The 25,182-nt window shown below is 39.7% G+C and overlaps 1 protein-coding gene across 1 annotated transcript in view; it reads right to left on the bottom strand.

The window, feature by feature from the left end:
- LOC142140259 (multidrug and toxin extrusion protein 2-like) overlaps positions 1 to 25,182 on the bottom strand; it is a 94,251-nt gene that overhangs the window by 32,488 nt on the left and 36,581 nt on the right. The window contains exons 12-14 of the mRNA XM_075198079.1: positions 24,784 to 24,853; positions 12,884 to 13,016; positions 11,735 to 11,829 (exon numbers count right to left, since the gene is read on the bottom strand). Of these exons, the coding sequence (XP_075054180.1) occupies positions 11,735 to 11,829; positions 12,884 to 13,016; positions 24,784 to 24,853 (298 nt within the window). The remainder of the gene's footprint in view (positions 1 to 11,734; positions 11,830 to 12,883; positions 13,017 to 24,783; positions 24,854 to 25,182) is intronic.

Genomic DNA, 25,182 nt, shown 5'->3' with positions numbered 1-25,182 from the left:
TTGTGCTTGTCCCGAAACCCAATGGGACAATTAGGTTCTGCAATGACTTGCCTAAACAGTATGTCGCAGTTTGATGCCTATCCGATGCCACGTGTGGAAGAACTAGTGGAAAATCTTGCTGGTAGCAACTATTTGACAACTCTTGATCTAACAGAGGGTTATTGGCAAGTTCCCCTGACTTCCACGGCCAAGCCAAAGACTGCATTTTCCACCCCTGATGGTCTCTATCAATATAAAGTCCTACCCTTTGGGTTGCATGGGGTACCTGCCACCTTCTAAAGGGCCATGAATAAATTGCTACGACCTCACACAGCTTATGCAGCTGCTTACTTGGACGATATAGTGATTTATACCCCAGACTGGGGATCACAGTTAGCCAAAGTTGAGGCGGTCTTAGCTTCATTAAGGTCAGCAGGATTAACAGCTAACCCAGAGAAATGTGCCATAGCCATGAGAGAAGCCAAATATTTGGGGTACGTTGTTGGTCGAGGGCGTGTAAAACCCAAGCTAGATAAAGTGGAGGCAGTCAAAAATGGGGCAAGACCAGAAAAAAAAATCGCAGTTAAGAACCTTTCTAGGCTTAGTAGGTTACTACAGGCGGTTTGTAAGCCACTTCGCCACTAGAGCTGTTCCACTAACGGACATGTTAAAAAAAAGTTGTCCAGATAGATTAACCTGGTCTGACTCTGCAGAAACCGCTTGGTCTGATCTTCGGTTTGCTCTTTGTTCCTCCCCAGTTCTACAAGCACCGGATTTTACCCGGAGGTTCTTCCTCCAAACTGATGCAGGAGAAGAATGGAGTAGAAAATCCTGTCCTGTACCTAAGTCGTAAGTTGCTTCCAAGGGAACAAAAATATGCCACTGTGGAGAAAGAATGTCTCGCCATAAAATGGGCTACAGAATCTCTGCGCTATTATCTCCTAGGCAGAGAGTTCACCTTAATAACAGATCATGCACCATTTAGATGCAGAACAACCGGGAGGTAACCCGCTGGTTCTTGGCACTGCAACCTTTCAAGTTCTCAGTAGAACATAGACCTGGGATTCTGCACAAGAATGCAGAGTCACGAAAATATGCGCTCCTCGCGAAGTCCGCGTCCCCCTACTTGGAGACGCTAGGGGGGGGGGATATGTAACAAAGGGAGGCATTTATCTGACAAGATGCAGAGAAAGCATACAAGCAGAATAAAACATTGGTGCAATTATACACCTAGATTGAGGTTGAACCAGGTAAAACCTTATGTGTAGTTTAAAGTTTGGTTAACTTACATGATTTGAAAGCTCCTTCCTCTCAGCAAACAGACAGGGTGTGTCTGTTAGTGCAAACAGAGCCTGTGATGGGCGTTTCCTCTTAAAGAGAAGGTGGGTGTGTCACCTGCCCATCAAGCTAAGGCTGGAGGAGGAGTATCATGTATAAAAGCTTGTTTGTATCATTTGTTCACTGAGACCAACGCTGGGAAAGCTGGTTGGTCTTGAGAGAGCTGGTCTATGTCTAGCTAGTGTTTAGCGTCTCCATAATTGCTGTGAAATTCATACGGTGTCAAATACATTTTAACCATCCTGACAATAAAGCTGCATAAAAAGAAGAAGTTGTTCGCGTGTGCTTCAGCAGTAGCAGTATATATGTATATATGTATATATATATATATATATATATCCCTTCCACCTGGAGAAGCGGAATGGGGGTGGCATGTGTGTACAGTACAGTATGGGCATGTTCAAATAATTACAACCCAATAAGACATGGGTGCTTCTGCACGTACGTCTTTTCTCTTTTCTCTTGTGGGTAGTGAAGGGTTGGTACAACAATATGCAATGATGTTGATAATGACTATCTAACCACTTCTGATGTAATAAAAAGTTTAACATGCACAACAGCCACATGTAACAAAAGCAGTCCCTATGTCCCCTTATTATCACGATTAAAGTAAGTCATAAATGAGGTATAAGTGAGCAGCATTTTAGTTGATAAAATAAAATAATGCATTTGGTTTTAAACGGGTGGTACTAATATTATAGGAGGAACTTTGATGTGAAGTTTATACATTTGCAAAGTGTCTCTTCAGAATTTTCCCCCTGAATGTGACAAGACATCTTCCAGGAGTTGAGAATAGGCGTGCACCTTGGAGTGTGCTAGGCGGCCTATTTAGACACACTGGTGCATAATTAATGTATTTTGAAATGCACATCGGGTGCTTTTTGGAAACTTCCTGTGTCATGAAATTACATTAATTTTGTGTCTACTTTTTAATACGTCCAAAGATGGCATATCTTGGTCTGTGCAGAATAAAGAGCTTCCCAATTTATAAAAAGTTTAAGCTCCAGAGACTTTTAAATAATATCAAGGATAAAATGTTCTCTCAAGTAACTAGGTCTCTGGTTATCTACAGTTTTGAAGGCCCTTAAGTAATGCTTAAATCCCTATCTATTATCGAGGTTGATTAGTTGCTAACCTTGCTGCAGCTTAATTTAGCTTCTGCAATTGGTACAACTTTTTCTCTGGAAGACCTTGTAGAGGGCATGGCAATGAGCCAATCACAATTATGTAAAATACATGAGTCATCACCATAAGAATGAGATGTTGATTGTAACAATATGCCTGAGAGGGAAGAAAGAGGATTTTATAGTATCTGACGCTATGCTGCATTTGACACTGTTGACCACACTCTACACATACACACGCTAAAATCCCTAGGTCTTCAAGACACTGTCCTATCCTGGTTCTCATTGTTTGTTTCCCATAACTAAATCATGTTACATACATCTAAAACACATTTCCAGAAAATGCACATATTTCACACAAAACACTGCAAAAGCTTTAATTCAGGGACTCATCATCTCTTGCATTGATTATTGCAATTCAGTCCTTACTGGTCTTCCCCAAATCAGACTCTCACACCTACAATCTATTTTTGTAGCGGCTAGAATGCTTTTCCTTGCAAACTGTTTTTTTTCCACTGCTGAGCAGCTTTGTCGTTCTCATTGGTTGCCTGTTTTTCTCCGAATCCAATATAAAATACTTCTTCTAACATACAAGGCCATAAAAATATATCCCAACTATCTCCTTGCACAATAAGACTTTGCTCTCGTCTTCAAACCTTCAGGCGTTCTCTGAAAACCCACCTCTTCAAGCAAGCTTATAAAAATTCATTAACCCTCTTAGCCTCTCTATGTTACTCTATTTTTACCATTTACAACAGCATTCTGACCCCCTGACAAACTTTGCTATGTGACTGGGTCATATAGCCCACTCAAGCACTTTTAATCTTTGCAATCGGGTTGACCCAATATGCAATATGTAGCATATTAACCTCATCTATCAAACTCTCATTATCTCATAGATTGTAATCTTGCAAGCAGGGCCCTCTTATTATTATTATTATTGTAGATTTGTAAGGCGCCACAGTGCTCCGCAGTGCCGTGCAGTAGGGAAAACAGTACATATATAAAACAGGGACAAACAAGGTAGACAAAATAAATACTGACATGAAAACAAACTGTATGAAGGACCCTGCTCATCAGAGAGCTTACATTCTAAATGGATGAGGGCACAGCTGAAAAAATAGGAGTAAATGTGGCTAAAAGTGGAGATTGAAGCAGTTGTGAGGGTGCATTAGTGTGAATAGTGTTATCGAGGATAAGGTCACCTTTAAAAAGAGATGGGTTTTCAAGGAGCATCTATAGATGTAAAGGCTGTGGGAAATTCAGATTGAGCGTGGTAGGAATTCCATAAGTGGGGAGCAGCACGGGAGAAGTCTTGTAGGCGGGAGTGAGAGGTGGTTACCAGAGATGAGACAAGGTGAAGGTCAGAGGTGGATCTAAGTGGGCAGGAAGGAGAGTATTTTGATATGAGATTTGAGATGTATGCAGGGGTAGCATTGTTGAGGGCTTTGTTGAGGGCTTTGTAGGTAAGGGTGAGTAATTTGAATTTGATTCTGGAGGACACAGGGAGCCAGTGTAGGGATTTGCAAAGTGGTGCACAGATGTGGAGCTATGAGAGAGGAAGATCAGTCTTGCAGCAGCATTTAGGATAGATTGAAGTGTGGATATCGGGAATGCCAGATAGCAGGAGGTTGCAATAGTCAAGACGGAAGATGATGAGAGAATGGATAAGAGTTTTGGTAACATGTTGAGTAAGAAAAGGGTGTGGAGTCGACAGGACTGGGAGAGAGTCTGGATGTGAGGAATAAAGCAGAAGGCGGAGTCACATGTGACCCCAAGGCAGCAGGCTTGGGAGATTGAGAAAAGTGTGGTGCTATTGACAGGGAGGGAGATTTGAGGGCAAGTGGTGACTCTGGCGGGAGGGAAGATAATAAGCTCTGTTTTGGAAATGTTGAGCTTTAGGTAGCATTGGGACATCCATTTGAAGATAGCAGAAAGACAGTTGGTTACACGGTATAGTACAGATGGGGAGAGGTCTGGGGAAGAGATATAGATTTCGGTGTCATCAGCGTAGAGGTGGTATTGGAGCCCTCTTACCACTCTGTCTGTCTGTATTACCCAGTGGTGTTTTATTACTGTGTTTGTTCCCAATTGTAAAGTGCTACGGCATTTGCTGTAGCTATATAAATAAATGTTGTTGATGATGAATATTGATGTTGGTTTTCTAATGTATGGTTTAAGGGACAGACACAGGGGTGTCACTTGCATAGTAGTAGTAGCTTAGATTGTAATGATGGATTATATTATCCAGTGGAAACATATATATACATACATCAATTTTTTTGTTAACATAAGATAGCAGTATTTTCTGTACTTGGTATGCACACTAAAAATGTGCACAAATACCTCTGCACATAGTTTTTGCGTATCGTGTGCATCCTTACTCCTTGAAACGTAGAACAGAATGAGCAAGCATAGGCTGGATATAGTCAGGGCGTGTTCATAAAATCTAAGATACAATTAGATGTGCACGCAGCAGCAGATATGCCTTTTAAAAGGAATATCTCTTGCAAGTGCTGGAGTACTGGTGCAATGATATGCAATGATGATGATGACGACTATCAAGAGCACTAGCCATTTTTGATTGGTAAATTGCCAAAAGCCCCCTCCAACAGTACTTAAAATCATCGGGGTCACAGCTATATTTTAAGAAGTCACAGCTCTCTTTTGCATTCTTTAATTGACATTTCCATTTGGACAACTGCAGGTAAGAAGAGTCCCATTTGAAACCCAAAGACAACATTCACCTATTCAGAATGGCTGATAAAGGATCATGCCCGCATGCAGTTTGGGGGAAAATGCCATTAGTAATTGCAACAGCCCTCCCTTGCTACTTAGCATTGGCCTCAGTCCTGACAAATGAGAGACTGCTCTTGATTGGCTGCCCGTCTATTAAATAAGCAGGCTTGCCAGACATTAACTCGTTTGAGGCAGGAGCGCCTCGATTGCAGTCCAGTATCTTTAGGGTTTTTTTCTCCCAATGGCTTAAGGCAGATCAAGAAAAGAAGATGATAAGTATTAATTACCCTACATTATAGCAAAAAATGGGGACATTATTAGTATTATAATAAAAAAGAACAAGAACAAATCCTTATTATATTACTATAGTGCCACATGTTTTTTTTCCTGGCATACACTGGCCAGGGGTACCAGGAGGAGACCAATGCTACTTAGCTTGAGAGGCAAGATTGCTCAAACCACATGCAGTTTGACAACCACCCCTTACTTCTGGCAGGTTTTTTCTGCTTTTTTCCAGTGGTTTAACAATGCGCATATTGATAGATGAAGCACTTTGTGATTTTTTACATACAAAAAATCAGAAAGGAGCTTTGTAATGTGACTCTATGTAAACAGGCAATCTTCTGACAGTTTTGCATCGGTTTTGCCTTTGATATCTAGTAGTTTTAAAAATGCATAAAATAGCATATATATTATACAGTATATATTAGAGATGAGCTGAATTTTGGGTTTCCCGAGTTGAACCAAGCCATGACTCTTCTAGATTTTTTCCACTAATTTCGGATGTGAAAACAAGACAAAATGTTATTTTCCAGGAAAATGTTGTGCTTTGTATTGAAATCTTCTATATATAGCCCACCCTCCTATTCTTAGCTGCCATTTTAGAATTGATAGCAATTGGGGAGGTCCATTGATGCTGAAAAAGGCAATCAATTTGTACTGGACTAGCTGTGATTTTACTGCAGATATCTTTACAGTTTATTTACAGATCAAAGTCTGCTAGAATTGTGTGTTAAAGTGGGTGTGAGAGACATGGAATGTCGGACCACAGTACAGCATATTCCTGGGGCTGTCATAGACTGACAGTGCACAGATAAATGCGGTGTGGCCACACCATTTAGATTACTTTGTACCCCTCCACCCCCCCCCCTTTTTGGAGCACCTTGCCCAGTACCATGGTGTCATATGGTTAAGTGCTACATTTTCAATCCTCAATACCTTGATGTGTATGATAACTATAGTGAGTTAGTGACACAGAAGAATGTAAAACATATGAATATGGTTTGGAAAAGCAGGAAAACACACCAGTATACAGAGATTATAATAAATGTTTGTCCCAGTAGCAGTACAATGAGACGATCATACATTGAATTCCATGCATTCAGCAAATTACAGACTGCTTACTGCATCTTTTTTGTTACATTTAGTTTAAGAGCTGTTGTATATATCTGTACAATGCAGCATTCTCCAAAACACCACAATCAGACACAAAGTACCACTGTACCAACTATCCACTTTAGTACGGATATGTAGACAAGCGGTAATGTTCAAAAAAAGACTACATGACCATGGCAGCCAACTGGTTAGGTGTATCGCCATCACCAGCAGCAGTGCCAGTAGTGTTACTGTCCTCTTCCTCATCCATCCAGCGTAGTTGTGCTAGCACACAATGCCAGATCATTCAAAGGCAAGCTATTCTTTGTATCGCTGGCTTCACTAACAAACATCGGTGTCAGTCTGTTGGAAAAACTGTCTTAGCAAAATGGCTCACTCCACTAAGACTCCCCTTAAGATTCCTCATTACCAATAGCGGAGCGAACATTGTGTATGCATTAGGATTGGGTGTATGTCAACAAGTACCATGCTTTGCACACACAATAAACTTGGTGATTTAGAATTTCTTAAAAAGTGAGAGGTCATCAGCAACTAAATGTAGAACATTGCAGCAGCACCTTCAAAATTAATATGATCTGTTATTTCAACAACTGAGGGAACAGCAACAAGCCATCAAGATCTACACATCAAGCCATGAGATCGGGAGAGAGGGGACATGTTACCTTACTCCAGGACACTGGAGAATCATTTTGATTTTATGCAAGCTAGTCAAACCATTTAAAATTGTTACAAATGAAGTGAGTACTGACACTGCCAATCTTAATGAAGTCATGCCACTAGTCAATCTACTGGAAAAGAAGCTAGAGAAGGATGATATGAAACTTAGTGATTCTGCTATATATGTTGGCCTTGTAGATCAAGTTCTTTATTCGCTTTGTCAGGACCCAAGGGTTTGCAGCATCTTGAACTTGGATCACTACATTTTGGTAACCATGTTTGACCCTAGGTTTAAGGCAAATGTAATGTATTTCTTTCCAGCTGAAACAAATCTTGAAAGATGCAAACAGCTTCTTGAGCAGTTTGATCAAGTCACAAATCACACGTCCCCTGCTTCAGCTTTTCCTAAAAATGCTACTGCCAGAAAAAAAGACTTACCTTTTACAAAAGTCACACTGCTGATGATTCAACACAGTGCATCAATATGAGAGATCATTATAACTGCTCAGGCTTAAAAGAAATGTCCAAATAAATTATGGTTTTCTCTAAATTGTCTCATACTGATACACTTTGTATTTGTTGAATGGTTGAGGACTACTTTAATGATAATGTACAAATTAGCATCTCAGAAATTTCCCTTGAATACTAGGAGGCAATTTGGAGCCCCTTGTAAAAACTGGAGTGTGGGCAGCTTAAATATACCAAATACACCAAAACCAAAACAAGGAAATGGAATTTCATAATGTTACAATGAAGGCAGTAGGAGAAGTGGCAGTATGGCCATGGCTGCTATCAGAAACTGTGGGGTCCAGTAGAAATTAATATGCCTGCTCTCTCTTCACCGTATATGTGCCCCCCTCCCTCATCACAGTACATTCTCCCTCTCCCTCATCACAGTAAATGTTCCATTCCTCCCCTCATCACAGTAAATGCTCCGCTCACCCCTCACCATCCCATTCCAGTAAATGTTCTCCTCTTCCCTCATCACAGTAAATGTTCCTCTCGCTCATCACAGTAGATGTCTCTTCTCCCAAGTCACAGTAAAATGTTCCTCTCTTCCTCCCCCCAATTACAGTAAATGCTTCAATCTCTCACCCCAATCACAGTAAATGTCCCCCCATTCCATCACAGTAAATGTGCCCCTCTCCCCCATCCCATCCCACCCATCCCATCACATCACAGTAAATGTTCCCCTCTCCCCCATCACAGTAAATGTTCTCTTCTCCTCAATCACAGTAAATGTTCCACTCCCACCCATTCCATCACAGTAAATGTTCCCCTCTCCCCCCCCAATCACAGTAAATGCCCCCTCCCAATCACAGTAAATGTTCCCCTCCCCCCATCCCATCATCTTACCTTCTTGAAGCAATGCAGTGGTTCCCAGTCACTGATGGACTGGAAGCGCCATGCACAGTGAGGAACGTCACCGTGTCGCACGCTCCCAGCATATTAGTGCCTTGGCGCTAATGCATCGTGGAGGAAATATGTGCCAGTCAGTCAGATTAGGGAGCCACATAGTCCAGGGGGCCTGGACAGACTGAGAGCCCCCTAAACTGTCTGTGCCCCTTACATTTGTACCGCCCGTATCGCCCTGATGGCGGCCCTGAATACACGGCCACTTTGACCAAAATATATATGTAAACACTATTTGTCTTCTGTGATACAAAGTCTATAAATGACCACCAATCTACAATAATAGATAAATATATGGCAATAGATAATGCAATGGTACCAATGTGATATGCATTATAAAGTCAATCATTCATTTGTATTCTAACCATCTATACTGCTGTTCCTCTTACCTATCCACCTGCACCATCTTTTCCACTGTCCCTTTTACCTATCCTCCTGCACCATCTTCTTTCCTGTCCTTCTTACCTATCCTCTGCACCATATTATCTCCTGTCCCTCTTATCTATCTCCCTGCACCATCTTTTCTCCCATTTCTCTTACCTATCTCCCTGCACCATTTTTCAGCTGTTCCTCTTACCTATCCTCTGCACCATCTTTTCCCCTGTCCTTCTCACCTAACCACCTGTAGCATCTTCTCCCCAGACCTTCTCCCTTAACCCCTGCATCATCTTCTACCCTGTTCCTCTCACCTAACCCCCTAAACTGTCTTTACCCCTCTCCCTCTTACCTATCTACCTGCATCTCCTCCCATGTTCCTCTTACCTATCCCACTGCATCCTGCAGCTTTCTTCCCTCTCACTCATTTATTATCCTTTTTCTACTTAACCACTGTGCTCTCTTAGGACATTCCTACTCTCAATCATTTCTCTGTTGCTCACCTGTTCCTTCATGAATCCCCTATATTCTCCTCTTATTTGGGAATTGAACAGGATGGATGTATGTAAAGAGAACATGCTGCTGCACTGCTGACAGGGTAGGGGTGTAATTTCAGCCACACTGCTGGGGGGAGGGGGGGGGGGTGATTGCAGTCACACTGCTGAGGGTGGAGGGAGGCATTATCACATCTGCACTACTGGGGGGGGGGGGGGGGGGGGGGAGGGCTGACCAATGGAGGTTGTCCCAAATCAGTATCTTGTCTACAGCTACGTGGAGCATTAACCTGTCAACCTGTCTCTGACCCCAGAACAAGAGATTGGGTCAAGGCAGACATCAAGAAGGATTTTCTGAAGAGGGATTTTAGATGTTTGAGCAGTAGTTGCACACAGAATGCAAGAACGATCAATAACAAGCAGCCATTCAAATAATACTCTTGATCCACCAGAGAGACACAAACTTGCCACCAGTAGACTATGTGGCAAGGGACTCACAGGTTGTGATCTCCAGGTTCTTACTGTTAGGCTGGGTATACTACAGAAAATTTCTCCCGATGCGATATCTTTAATGATTTTACCAACAATTAAAAAAAAAATGCTTCGATCAGCATAGTTCACACTATACACGTTTTGCAAGATATACCTTCAGATCTGTGCTCTTCATCTATCATATACATTGGCTGAAAAGATCGTGACTCTGCACACTCCATAGAGATCTATGGACACTGCTGGTCGCATACACACTGCACAATTGGAACGACATTGTTCTACGGTTGAACGAGATTTTTAGTCCGGTTTAAAAATCAATTCAAATGATACAATGTGCTTTGGAATGATTATTGTTCATCAATAAAGCATACACAATAATGTGATATCAGGCTGAATGGTCGTTTCTTGTGTGATTGGCCAGATAGTCGGCTGAAAATTCTGTAGTGTGTACCCAGCCTTAGGCAGCTGCTGGATTTGAAGACTGAGGGTAAGTTTAAAAACAGGTCAAAAGGTCAAGGTCACAGACAGACAGAAATGGTAAAATATAAAATGGTTTGCAACAAAGGGATATACACAATTAAAACCTACAACAGGAAAAGTCAAAGGCAAATTCAGGTCAGTAACACGAAGTACATAGAAAAGGCATGCTATAAATATTTGTTGCTCAGGCATGGAGTGTGCAGTGTGCTGCCCTTTAAACCTACTGCCTGCTGATATCAGCTGCACTTTGGGGTAAAGAACAAGAGAAAAGGACCATGGGTATACATCTATACAGACAAAACAGGGAGGAGGAGCGGGCCAGCGCTGCAACCAGCATCTTACACAATGTATAATATAGTCTTTAGTGTAGAAAATATGTAGGGTTTATGGTGCTTAGAAAGAATCCCAGTGAGCAAAACACCCTTACACATGTGTCATATACATACAAATAGCATAGGGCTGCCTCCAAATTGTTTAGCACCTGTCATGGGTGCAATACCTAAAAGAGATAAAAAAAGAACAAGATGTGCCAAACATAGATCCAGTCTAATTATAATTTACTACACTATGTTGGGCACCCCTTGTTCTTTTTTTTCTCTTTAAGTCTTTTTAGTTGTTGAACACATTTTACACTTTGGCATATGATCTGTACATTATACCAGGGATGCATTATTCATCCCTTTCGTGTGACTCCCAACTTCCACTGCTTTTAATACATACCATTATCATGCAAGCCTATTTCACATGTAGTTTATGTTCTTGGCTAACATTTCGTTAATTTTACCTCTTACTACATTTTATCTTCACTGTTTTACTACAATTCAAAATGTTTTCAGACATATTAATTCCAAATGTTGTAGGTGTGAATATTTCTGGTGGACATACAAACATTTGCATATTGTTATAGTTTCTTGTTCATAGGCTGAATGCTATAACCAAAAGATTCATAAGCCAATAATGGGGTTTGAAAATTTTCATAGGTGGGTCTCAATTATATTATACATATATAAGCTCGCCGACTGAATTTCATAAAAATTTTTTAAAAAAAACCTAACTTACATTTCTCAGGTAATTGGAGGCTACAAAAACTGTTGGAAGACATCAAGTTGGACTTTGCAGAATCATAACATTTATGTTGAAGCGCAGCAGATTGATAGTTTCCTGTCGTATAAATCAGTAACTATTCAATGGTAAAAAATTTGATGCATTATTAATGATGTAGTATGTTTGGTAACAATGGACACTTACTTCAATAGATACATCTTTCCAGTTTACTTTTAGGAGATAGATGCTGAAGAAAGCAGACAAAAACACTCCACAGAGGATCATTCCACTCCAAAGACCTTTATTAAGAAAAAGTGTGAGATACAAACTTGATTAAAAATATCATTGACATATTTTTTTTGCTGACATATTATTTAATATGTAAACTATGACAGATGTAGACTATGACAGGATAGGGTGTCTTTGAGCCCACAAGGACAGAGCCTCAGAGCTTTATCTTCAGGCAGGGAAATGCATTAAAATATTGTATTACAAACAAAATATCATGGAAATGGATGTATTTTATTACATATACGCAGTTTATTTAATGTGTCCATTTTATGTGTTTGTAAGGGACAAAAAGAAGGGAGGACAGTCAAAGTGGGAGGAGTACTCACAGGCTGCTTATTTAATCCATAATGGGGAAGAACCTATTTTGGGTTTTACCCTTTCTCAACCAAGTGGAATGTAGAAGGTCCTGGGTTCTGATCCCTGGAATCTTGTTATGCCTGAGTAAAAAGGGTCCTTTATTTTCCAAGATTTGCTGTCATATTATGCCTAGTCATCTAGATAGGTGACTTATACCAGGTAGTCAAAAGGTTCTTTCAGGATGCTATCCTAGTTTTGGTTGACTACTTAGTTTAACCTTTGATTATGACCCTCAAAGCCAACTGTACTAACCATTGCCAATTAACAGCCAGGGTAATACCCCTGGATATTATTAATAACAGACATAGACAGATCAGGGTGCTTGTTGTACAATAGGTCTTGTCCTAAACCCCAGTAATTACTCATAGAAGAACCAACAGCATCCAGTAAGTACAGTTTTTGTATTCACCACAGTAACATATGCAACATATCAGTTCAATCAGGATCTTTATAATGCCATTAATTGTACTCACTCGATCCTGTTGTTTTTTTGAGGGAATATATTAGCTGGTCAATTTTGCCCCACACCCAGTGTAATGTCAGGGCTATTTGATAAAAAATGACAAGACTGTCAGACTTCATTGATATCTGTTCAGCAAGCTACTCTGTAGGGCTAACCACATCAAACTTGTTTGTTAGTTCACCTTATAGGAAAAATGTGTGTTGCTTTCAAATATAATTGAAAAAAACAATCTATAAATCTACCCTTGAAGCCCATTTTGGCTGCAAACATAAGAGCAGCAGCAAGCGGCAGTCCAAGCAGGTAGTAGCCAATGGCAAATATAATGGCGCCAATCTTTTGCCTTCCTATGCCTCTTAATACTCCGCTGGAAACACACTGTAGGGAAAGCAGAAAATATCAGGCTATTGTATTAATCAATATACCAGGTATTGCTATTCGCTCATAGACACATGTACATTTTCAAAGAATGGAAAAAGTGGAAAAGTCAAATATTATAATAGACCCTGGACTAGATTTCACTGGAAAGAACACACAGCGCCAAATATGGATTAGGCTCCTTATTTTATAAACAAATAAAGAGTTATGGTAGAACAGCATTTCTATCCATCCATTTCAGCCTTGAGTTCATGTTTTACAAAGCAGGAAAACTTTGGTTAATATTCTATTTATACAATTACTCTAAAGTAGGGGTAATTTTGGCTTCCAAGTAAATTAGGTATCACAAATGTCAACTACCATTAAAATTAATATATTGAGCTTATGTGTAGAGGCAGTCAAATTAGGATTCAATATCTGTGATGTATCCTAGCTCATTATAGGTGTGACATGGTATAGGATTAATCTAATAGGACCATAAGGGTGTAAAAGTGAGAGGGTTTGTGACCATCAGATGGAAATTATGTGCAAATAGGTTACATTTATACTGTGGACAACTTACAGTGACTTCAGATATGTGCTTATTCACACTAATGGTTGCAGTGTCAACAAAAACAAGATAGGCGACAATAGAGAAACCTGTAGATTTGTGTGACCCAGGGCACAAAGTGTGGAGTGCAGACATAGTCTACAATTGCAAATGGTAAAATAATAAGTAAACCATGTAATATTGGCAAAGAAAAACTCACCAAACATAAGTTATTGTGAGACAAATCATGATATGTATAGACAATAAAAACAATTTGTTTAATGTCTATACATATGACTTGTCTCACAATAACTTATGTTTGGTGAGATTTTCTTTGCCAATATTATAGAGTTACTTTCTATTCCTAATGTTTCAAGAGCTGCATTAACCAAGGGTATCCCTCCCTTAGAAGTTATAATATATAATATAAAGTTTAAGCGCTTAATGGCTAGTAATAATATCTCACCAATGTAATCTTAAGAAGTGTAATTAAGATAATTTAGATTCTGAATAAATGAAACATATAATAACTGTGTGTCCAGGTGTGAGTAATGTGATAACTACTAATATTATGATATATTCAAAATGTAATAGATCCGTGGCTAAAACGCATATACAAATCCTATAATCAACAACAAGATACTTGTCAACCTATACTGTCATAAAACTGTACATATAAATTGCATTAAATATGCATAGAAGATAAGTAGTACATATAAAATAAATAAATAAAATACATATATAGAAAGGTTCCAACCAGTGAATGTTGATAACTTTATATTTAATCTAGCTAAGTGTCCAGATGTGACAATAGTTCAACAAGGTGTTCCAATAAAGTGAGATACTGTTGTTTATACTGTAAAAATAATATCACTTTCCATATTGGGGTAAGCCAGATTGTAATACCCAATATGGTCCTAACCAATGATGGTATTAATTTAATTGGAAAACTTGCGTCCCCAATAGTTCCAGCAGTAAAGATTAAATATGAAGGGCAGGAAAATATGAATACTTGCTATGTCCTGAGTCCTGATGGTGGCCAGGTACCCAGCAATCCTTAAATTAAAGATGTGCAGCGGCAATCAGTGTATAGCGTTGCAGAGGTAGCAAGACGCTTGCGTTCCACTGTGACCTGCAGACGTCACTTCCAGTAGCCGTATGTAGCCAATGGATAGTCAAATGACGTGACCCAACGCGTTTTGTCCGGAAGAGGACTTCCTCAATGGAAGAGTGAGCTGGTGGATCCTGTATCAATATATATAGAGCACTCCCACTTGCCAGTCTTGTAAAAACTTGATATTAGTGGTTGGTACACCTCCTAAAGATGGGGATACATATGCTGCCATAGATTTTTAACACATTGTATGTAGGAAAATCCCAATGTTCTCTGGGTCAAAACAGCACCCACCACCATATCACACATGGTCTTTCTAGTGCACATGAGGAGACACTGTCCCTACCATACCAGGTATAATCAGGTCTTCTTTCCTGTTACTTACCTGGCTCCACCCTGCTTGGCTTTCAAGAATGGGTTTAGGCATAACCAAGGTGGTAAGACTGTAGATCCTATGTCTCACATGTGACAAGCCCTGGAATTATTGACCAATACATGGATAGTGAACAATCGTACCCAAGGGCATTAGTGATAGCCTCCAATATGTTCAGTATATTGATAAATGTAATTCGACATTGAGTCCTTTTGGTGTTAATGTTTTCAGGCTATAGAGGGCCTTTGTTTCTTCCCTGTTCAGTTATTGTATAAGATTCCCTCCCATCCAATTATTAGTAATTTTTTAAAGTCCTATAAAGGAGGCTCCTTTATATGTACAATCATGGGCTTCTGTAAAATGTCTTGACAAATGATGGTTGTCAAACTCTATCTTGATGTTTCTCAAATGCTCTCTAACTCGCGTCTTAAGTGTCCTAATTGTGCTACCAATATATTGTTTTCCACATTGGCATTGTAGTAAAGAAACAACATTTGTACTGTTACATGTAATGAAATCTTGAATTTTGAAATGATACTCCATAAATGGTTTGGTACTTCTGCATCCTAATGCTACACAATTGGAGCACAAGCCACAGTAGAAGAAGCCACTCTGGGTGCATTCTCTCTCTACCAACTGGGTCTGTTCATGTCTGGTTTGCTGGGAATATGATTGGATGTCAGGGTTCTTCTGAGGTCAGGGGCTTTCCTGAATACTAGCTGTGGATGCTCGGGTAGTATGGATTCTAACATGTCATCCTGTTTCAGGATATGCCAATGTTTATGAATAATATTTTTGATCAAATGGGCTCCATGAGAATAATTGGACACAAAATAAATGGGTTCTGCATGTGTTTTAACTAGTGGTTGACACGTAACCATTTCTGATGTTTTGTATTTATATTTCAAGAGAGTAGTTCTATCGGTATCTTTAAGCTTAGAGTAGGCCTCGTTGACTAAATTTTCATAATTTTTTTCTCAAAATTGTTGTTTCATATTTTCTTTTGTATAATGTAATCTTGAATGTCAGTACAGTTTCGTCAGACCCATGTAAACTGGCTGAAATGGATACTGCGCAGCCAATTACGAGGGGGGGTGGTTGCTGTTGGAAAGAATGAAGCTGTTAACATCCACAGTTTTCTTGAATGTTCTAGTTGCTAGCTTGCCCTCTCTAATGAAGATTTCTAGGTCCAAAAATTCAATAGAACTTTGGCTATAGTGTGCTGAGAATTTATATCCATATTCATTTGTGTTGATGTATTTCAGGAAATCTAATAGGTCTCTCTCAGGACCCTCCCAAATGATCAGCACGTTATCATTATAACGTTTCCAGAGCACCAGGCTCGCAGCCCAGCTATTGTTGGACCAAATTAATTGGTCTTCCCAGTAACTTATGTATAAGTTAGCATAGCTGGGTGCAAACCTGGTGCCCATAGACGTGCTATGGGCATCATACACATGTATGGCGTACATATGGCATAGCATATGTATGGGCAGCATACATATGCTGCCACAAATTTTTAACACATTGTATGTAGGAGTCGGAGGATCCCAATGTTCTCTGGGTCAAAACAGCACCCCCCCACCATATCACACATGGTCTTCCTAGTGCACATGAGGAGACAGTTTCCCTACCGTACCAGATTTTCTCAGGTAGTTGCTTACCTGGCTCCACCCTGCTTGACTTCCAAGATCGAACGGGTTTGGGTATAACCAGGGTGGTAAGACTGTAGATCCTATGTCCCGCATGTGACTAATCCTGGAATTATTGACCAATACATTGGTGTCAATGTTTTTTTTTAGGTTATAGACGGCCTATGTTTCTTCCCTGTTCAGTTTTTGTATAAGATTCCCTTCCCTCCAATTGTTATTCATTTTTTTCATTCCAATAAAGAAGGCTCCTTTATAGGAACAATAATGGGCATCTTTGAAATGTCTTGACAAATGATGTTTGTCAAACCCGATCTTATCTTCTATGCTTATTTAATTCGATTTATATGTACAGATTTATGATAGTGTAGGTTGACAAGTATCTGGTTGTTGATTATATGATTTGTATTTGTGTTTTAGCCACAGATCTATTACATTTTGACTATATCATAACATTAGTAGTTATCACATTACTCACACCTGGACACATGGTTATTATATGTTTCATTTATTCAGAATCTAGATTATCCCAATTACACTTCTTAGGATTACATTGGTGATACATTATCACTAGTCAATGAAGCCTTAACCTCTATTATTATATAATATAACTTCTGAGGGAGGGATACCCTTGGTTAATGCAGCTCTTGCAACATTAGGAGTAGAGCGCAACTCCTCCCCCCCACCCCCCCCCCAGTCTTGAATATCACAACCATTGGAATTTTTGATGCACTCTACCTTACAAAAATTCTTCATTATGACATTCAATAGTTACAGTGACCCGTTTAAGGTTTAAGGTTTAAGATCCCGTTGTGATCTTAAACCCGTTTAAGGTTTAAGATCCCAACGGGAGGCCTGATCAAATCAAACCTTTCCGTCATTACAGACCCATAATACACCAGAACTAAAGGGCACCAATTATTGTCATCTTCTCAATTTTGAAAATCACTATGTAAAGAGATGCATACTTGGTGGGATATTTATAGTTTGGAGAAATGCCAAACTGATAAAATAATCCCTAGAGGACTTGAAATTTAAAAGGTCCCATCTCGTTACAAGAATAACCAATTATTTATTGATAATTGGCAAACTAGTTTAGATGATTGCTCACACAAACTCATGTATTTACCCATTGCCCAACATAAACAGCATGTCACTCACCGGACTGTGAGTGCTACTTCTAAAGTAGCTAGGAACCGTGTCCGTCCATTATTATGAGGTACTGCGCATGTGCAGTCCCTTTTAACCTTCAGTTCTGTTCCTTTAACTTAATTGACTGATCAGGCAACACTCCCTATATTAAGCACCTGTGGTCAATACCACGTTGCCTGATCTTGGAGTCTCATGGAGTCTCATTCCTCATGAGTCTCTGAAGGTGTTCCAGTGCCTCCTCGTGTGTTCAGCTAATGCTGATTCCTGTTTGCCGTTTGTGGTTTCCAGACCACTTCTATTCCTGTGTTTCCTAGTGACTTCAGCAGCTGATTCCTATCCGCTGCCTCCGTGTATCCACAGCTACAGATTACTGCAAACTCTCCTGTGTTTCTTCGTGACTCCAGCAGCTGATTCCTATCCGCTGCCTCCGTGTATCTACAGCTACAAATTACTGCAAACTCTCATGTGTTTCTTCGTGACTCCAGCAGCTGATTCCTATCCGCTGCCTCCTTGTATCTACAGCTACAGATTACTGCAAACTCTCCTGTGTTTCTTCGTGACTCCAGCAGCTGATTCCTATCCGCTGCCTCCGTGTATCTACAGCTACAGATTACTGCAAACTCTCCTGAGTTACATCGCTACTGTTCCAGCTGATTCCTGTTCGCTACTTCAGCGTGTCTACAGAGTCTGCTCGTCTCAGCGCTCCAGTCTGCATTCTACCTGCCGTCAGCTGACCCGCTGCCTACTGCTTCTACAGTGTGTCCATTTGTGTCAACTCGCCTGTTGCATCGAGTCTACGCTCCTCGGCTTCCAGCTTTGCTACATCGCTTCAACTCTCCCGTGGTCTCCTGCTGTTCTATTCAATATACTACTGCTTCCTGAGTATTTGTCATCTTTGCTGGCCTACCTACAGTGCGCTGCACCTACCTGCCGCTTCCATTCTGCTAGGACTTCGCATCTCGTCTGTTCCCGGCCGCTCAGGTATCCCTGCAGCTATCCCTAACAGCCTGCTCATCTGAACCACGGTATGCATACTTCTCATTGACTGTGCTGGTGTATTGCATATCCATCTGGACTGAGTTGTTCTCCTCCGGAGTTTCCATCCTCTGAGACTATTGCTATTATTGACTGTGTTTCCTTTTGCTGGACTATTTGAGTGACTTTGTTTATCTGTGCAGTGCTGTTCATTCATTATTATCATTGTGTGCAGTTCAACGTGGGATCAAGTTCAGTGTACCCGTGTAGACTCTGCATAGCATTTATCTCCTCGTGTCCTTCCTCACATATATATTCAGTGGTACAACTTGCTAGAGGCAGACCACTGATTCCTGTTTCCCTGCCTCACCAGTTGCATATATCCTCTCACATAAGCAGTGGTACAACTTGCTACTCGCAGACCACTGACTTCCCCGTGACCTTCACCTGGATTCCATTCCTTCACTACAGACAGCGGTACAACTTGCTATACGCAGACCGCTGACTTCCACCTCCTTATTACTCCTGGACATTCTTCTCACTATAGCAGTGGTACAACTTGCCGTGCGCAGACCACTGACTACCCTCACGTGCCTTGTCCATCCAGATCCTCGTGTTCAGTTACCCATTGTTTACCAGTGCTGCTAGTCATAGACTTTCTGAGCATTCTCTAACCATCTGCTGTTTCCAGTTCCATTATCACCCTGCCATCAGAGTATCATATACCAACTCTACTGCTCTGATAAGACCATCAGCGGGTGATACTGGGTAAAGCCTCCTAGTGCCCGTGACACAGCATCTACGCCAATTAGAAAGGGACATAAATCAAAAAGATGATGAACTAGGCTCTATGAAGGATGAGCCAGTATTCAAGGACCTTATCAAGCTTATGAAGGGCAGATTAGACAGAAAAGGATAAGAGATTGCACACACTAAGAAATCCAATATATGCAGGATAAATTTGGTATGAAGTGTAGGTCAAGCAAAGCCCAACCACAGAGAAAAAGCCATTCACAACCAAACAATTGAGATCTAACAATGACATGCCATATAAGAAACTAGGATTGACCTATTAACACTACATGACTTTACTGCATCAAAACAAAAAAGCCACGCCCATGATAACCTTTGGCACCAATGAGGACATCACTAATAAACAGATACATCCTTGTCAGTATATAGTGAACAAAATTTAGTATACCAGAAACTAGCAATACAATCCTTTGAGGTTGGCTGGTTACACAATCTTACCACACATATGGAATTGGTCGGTGATTATGTCACCATTCCAAACAAACCAAAACATATGTATGATGAACAAGGTTTCCCCAATAAAGATCAAAATAGGACATTATACTCTACACCAGCCACTTGTGACATTGAACCAGAGTCATCTAACCACAACATTGAGAACACTAATTCCATCACACATCTCAGTCATTTTTAGGTCTAGGACCGAGATTTCTAGAGATGTACTTACCCATAAGGAAACCTACAACTCCAAAAAGAAAAACAAACAAATTTGAAGAGGGGGAATGGGAGGACATGGGACTAAAGCAGACAAATGTGGAGGACAAATTACCCCAATTTTAGTGAACACATTGTATCATCAGGCGAAGTCAGTGTCCTAAATAAAGAACTAAAATTTGCTCCCACTAATACTCTTAACAAGTTTGAGAAATTTATCAATATTTTCTGTTTTATTAGAAAGTTGACCTTGAAAAAATACTACTTCAAGTCCCCACTGGAGGCCCCTATCAATAGGGACCATGGTCCATATATTCAAATTGCTCTTAAACCCCCATTCCAATTTATCCTAAACATACGAAAAGCAGCGAAATTACCACGTTTGAAACATTAGTACTCGCTGATTTAGATAAACTAAACCTCAAAAGATATCATCCATGAGTAAATCTCAATGCTGGCGAAATGGTGGCTTTAGATAAACTACAACATTTAGATCAAGTAGTGATCAAACCAGCCGATAAGGGGTGGGGTGGGGGGTGGAACTGTGCAGTTGAACAAGGCAGACTGTCTATTGGAAACGGCTAGATTACTTTCTGACTCCAGCACCTATCGATTACTGGATCATAACACTACAGAATCATTCTCCTTGGCACTTACCAACATTTTGAAAAAAGGACAGGAGATGGGGATCATCAATACTAATGAGTACAATTACATTCATAATCCACATGCTATCATTCCGGTTATATATCATCTCCCAAAAATACTTAAAAGTTTGACGACCTCCTGGAAGACCCATCATTTCAGGTATGGGCTCTATTACTGCCAAGTTATCACATTATATTGACACATTTCTACAACCATATGTCAAACAACAAAGGGCATACCTCAAAGATACCACCCACATTTTACAAATACTGGAGGAGGCCATCTGGACACCAGGTTGCTGGCTGGTATCCTGTGATGTATCCTCCATATACACAGTCATTAAGCACAATTTTGGTTAAACAAGTACTAGACATTATTGCTCTCTTAGCAACAGCCAAATTGAGTTCATTTTAACTAATATAGAGTTCAGCCTAACTCATAACTATTATTGGTTCGAGGACAACTTTTACCTACAATTGGAAGGCACTGATATGGGTACCAGGTTCGCACCCAGCTATGCTAACTTATACACGAGTTACTGGGAAGACCAATTCATTTGGTCCAACAATAGCTGGGCTGTGAGCCTGGTGCTCTGGAAACGTTATAATGATAACGTGCTGATCATATGGGAGGGTCCTGAGAGAGACCTATTAGATTTCCTGAAATACATCAACACAAATGAATATGGATTTAAATTCACAGCACACTATAGCCAAAGTTCTATTGAATTTTTGGCCCTAGAAATCTTCATTAGAGAGGGCAAGCTAGCAACTAGAACATTCAAGAAATCTGTGGATGTTAATAGCTTCATTCTTTCCGACAGTAACCACCCCCCCTCGTAATTGGCTGCGCAGTATCCATTTCAGCCAGTTTACATGGGTCTGACGAAACTGTACTGACATTCAAGATTACATTATACAAAAGAAAATATAAAACAACAATTTTGTGATAAAAAAAATTATGAAAATTTAGTCAACGAGGCCTACTCTAAGCTTAAAGATACCGATAGAACTACTCTCTTGAAATATAAGGACAAAACATCAGAAATGGTTACGTCTCAACCACTAGTTAAAACACATGCAGAACCCATTTACCTTGTGTCCAATTATTCTCATGGAGACCATTTCATCATCATCAACATCATTTATTTATATAGCGCCACTGATTCCTCAGCGCTGTACAGAGAACTCACTCACATCAATCCCTGCCCCATTGGAGCTTACAGTCTAAATTCCCTAACATCCACATACAGACATAGACTAGGGTCAATTTTGAGAGCAGCCAATTAACCTACTAGTATGTTTCTGTAGTGTGGGAGGAAACCGGAGCACCCGGAGGAAACCCACGCAAACACAGGAAAAACATACAAACTCCACACAGATAAGGCCATGGTCGGGAATTGAACTCATGACCCCAGCGCTGTGAGGTGCTAACCACTTAGCCACTGTGCTGCCCATTTGATCAAAAAGATTATTCGTAAATATTGGCATATCCTGAAACAGGATGACACGTTAGGAACCATACTACCCGAGCATCCAGTATTCAGGAAAGTTACTGACCTCAGAAGAACCCTGACATCCAATCATATCCCCAGTAAAACAGTCACGAACAGATCCAGTTGGTAGAGAGAAAAAACACCCACAAGTGGCTTCTTCTGCTGTGGCTTGTGCTCCAATTGTGTAGCATCTGAAGTACCTAACTGGTTATGGAGATTTCATTACATGCATCAGTATGAATGTTGTTTATTTATAACAATGCCAGTGTGGAATACAACATATTGGTAGGACAATTAGGGCACTTAAGACACGAGTTAGAGAGCATTTGAGAAACATCAAGATAGGGTTTGACAATCATCATTTGTCAAGACATTTTAAAGAAGCCCATAATTGTGCCTATAAAGGAGCCTCCTTTATTTTAATTAAAAAAATGACTAACAATTGGAGGGGAGGGATTCTTATACGAAAACTGAACAGGGAAGAAACGAAGGCCATCTATTACCTGAAAACATTGACACCAAAAGGACTCAATGTCAAATTTGATTTATCAACATACTGAACATATTGGAACCATGGAACATTTTGTTCTAGGAGGCTATCACTAATGCCCTTGGGTACGATTGCTCACTATCCATGTAATGGTCAATAATAATACTACCCAATAGCCTAAAGCTTTTAAAGGGGTGGTTATATGTTTTATGTCATATGGTTAACACTGGATGCTTTTGTTATTATATTTTGAAAATACAGATAATAATTACCTGAATCTATATATTTTAATTGGTTTGTAACAGAGTTTATGCATAACTTACATAATTATCTGAATGCTTTCAAAGTGGCGGTTATATGCTTAATGATATAAAGTTCAACACCATGTGATTTTAATATTAGTTTGTGCAAATACAGATATTCATAAGGTTTATAGTGGTTTTAGCAAGATTTATCCACAGGCTTAACAGCCGAGTGTACATATTAGACTGTAAAACAAAATCTAGCCAATTAGATACAAGACTGGCAAGTGGGAATGCTCTATATATATTGATACAGGATCCACCAGCTCTCTCTTCCCTTGAGAAAGTCCTCTTCCGGACGAAACGTGTTGGGACACACCATTTGAGTATCCATTGGCTACAAACGAATACCGGAAGTGACATTTATGGTTTACAGTGAAACGCAAGTATCTTCCTACTTCCGCAATGCCGTACACTGATTGCCACTGCACATCTTTAGTTTAAGTGCTGCTGGGTACCCGGCCACCATCAGGACCCAGGACACAGCAAGTATTCATATCTTCCTGCCCTTCATATTTCATCATCATCATCATCATCATCATCATCATTTATTTATATAACACCAACATATTCCGTAGCACATTACAATTGGGGACAAACCTAGTAAACTAATAAACAAACTGTGTAAAAACAGACAAAGAGGTGAGAGGGCCCTGCTCGCAAGCTTACAATCTATTGGATATTTAATATTTACTGCTGGAACTATTGGGGACGCAAGTCTTCCAATTAAATTAATACCATCATTGGTTAGGACCATATTGGGTATTACTATCTGGCTTACCCCAATATGGAAAGTGATATTATTTTTACAGTATAAACAATGGTATGTCAATTTATTGGATCACCTTGTTGAACTATTGCCACATCTGGAAACATACATTGGATTCTAACCCACTGCATACTTGCCTGGACACTTGGCTAGATTAAATTTAAAGTTATCTACATTCACTGGTTGGGACCATTTTTATATATGTATTTTATTTATGTATTTTATATGTATTACTTATCTTCTATGCATATATAATGCGATTTATATGTATGGTTTTATGACAGTATAGGTTGACAAGTATCTATTATATTATTATAGGATTTGTATATGTGTTTTAGCCACAAATCTATTACATTTTGAATACATCATAACATTAGTAGTTATCACATTACGCACACCTGGACACATGGTTATTATATGTTTCATTTATTCAGAATCTAGATTATCACAATTACACATTTTAGGATTACATTGGTGATACATTATCACTTGTCAATCACTGCTTAACCTTTATATTATATATTAGTGGAAATATAGGTCTTCTGTCACAACCAAGTCAAGTTTTCCCCCAATGCCATATATGTACTGTTATTAATTGTTAGGGAACTGATAAATAATAGTCAATGGAGGTTTGGAACTAGCAATTGTAAAGTTTGTAAATGCTTACTTTGAGTCTCCATTCATTATGATGTATCAATGCTTTAGTGAGTAATTACAGCATTTAAAAGTCAGTGTTTCCCTAAGAATGTATGCATCACTTTTGGGGAATATATCATTTTTAATAAAAAAAAATAATTTACTTACAGCAATACATTCAAACAGGTGGAACACAATGTATATGGGTATAACTTCAGAAACAAGAGCAGCAATTTCTCTGAAAATAAATAAATGCATATTTATTATAAGTTTGTTGCAATGTATTAATTTCTTGTGTTAATTATATTGATTGCTTAATTATTATTCATTTCTTCTTAATTATGCAGGGGTGGTGACCCACACTGCACTATTCCCGCAAGAAAAGGGTCACTTTTATAAGAGTTCAGGTTCTGCTGTGGAGATAGATCGAGCTGAAGGGGAAATGCAGAATCGTCATAATTTAGTAGCTCTTTGCTTCAGGTTGCCCTAAAGACATGGGGGAATATTTACTAAACTGCGGGTTTGAAAAAGTGGAGATGTTGGATATAGCAACCAATCAGAATGTAG

The sequence above is a fragment of the Mixophyes fleayi genome, chromosome 2 (assembly GCF_038048845.1).
Source record: "Mixophyes fleayi isolate aMixFle1 chromosome 2, aMixFle1.hap1, whole genome shotgun sequence".
NCBI classification, from domain to species: Eukaryota; Metazoa; Chordata; class Amphibia; order Anura; family Limnodynastidae; genus Mixophyes; species Mixophyes fleayi.
Note: the sequence above shows the minus strand (reverse complement) of the source record. Positions and strands in the feature narration are given on the sequence as shown.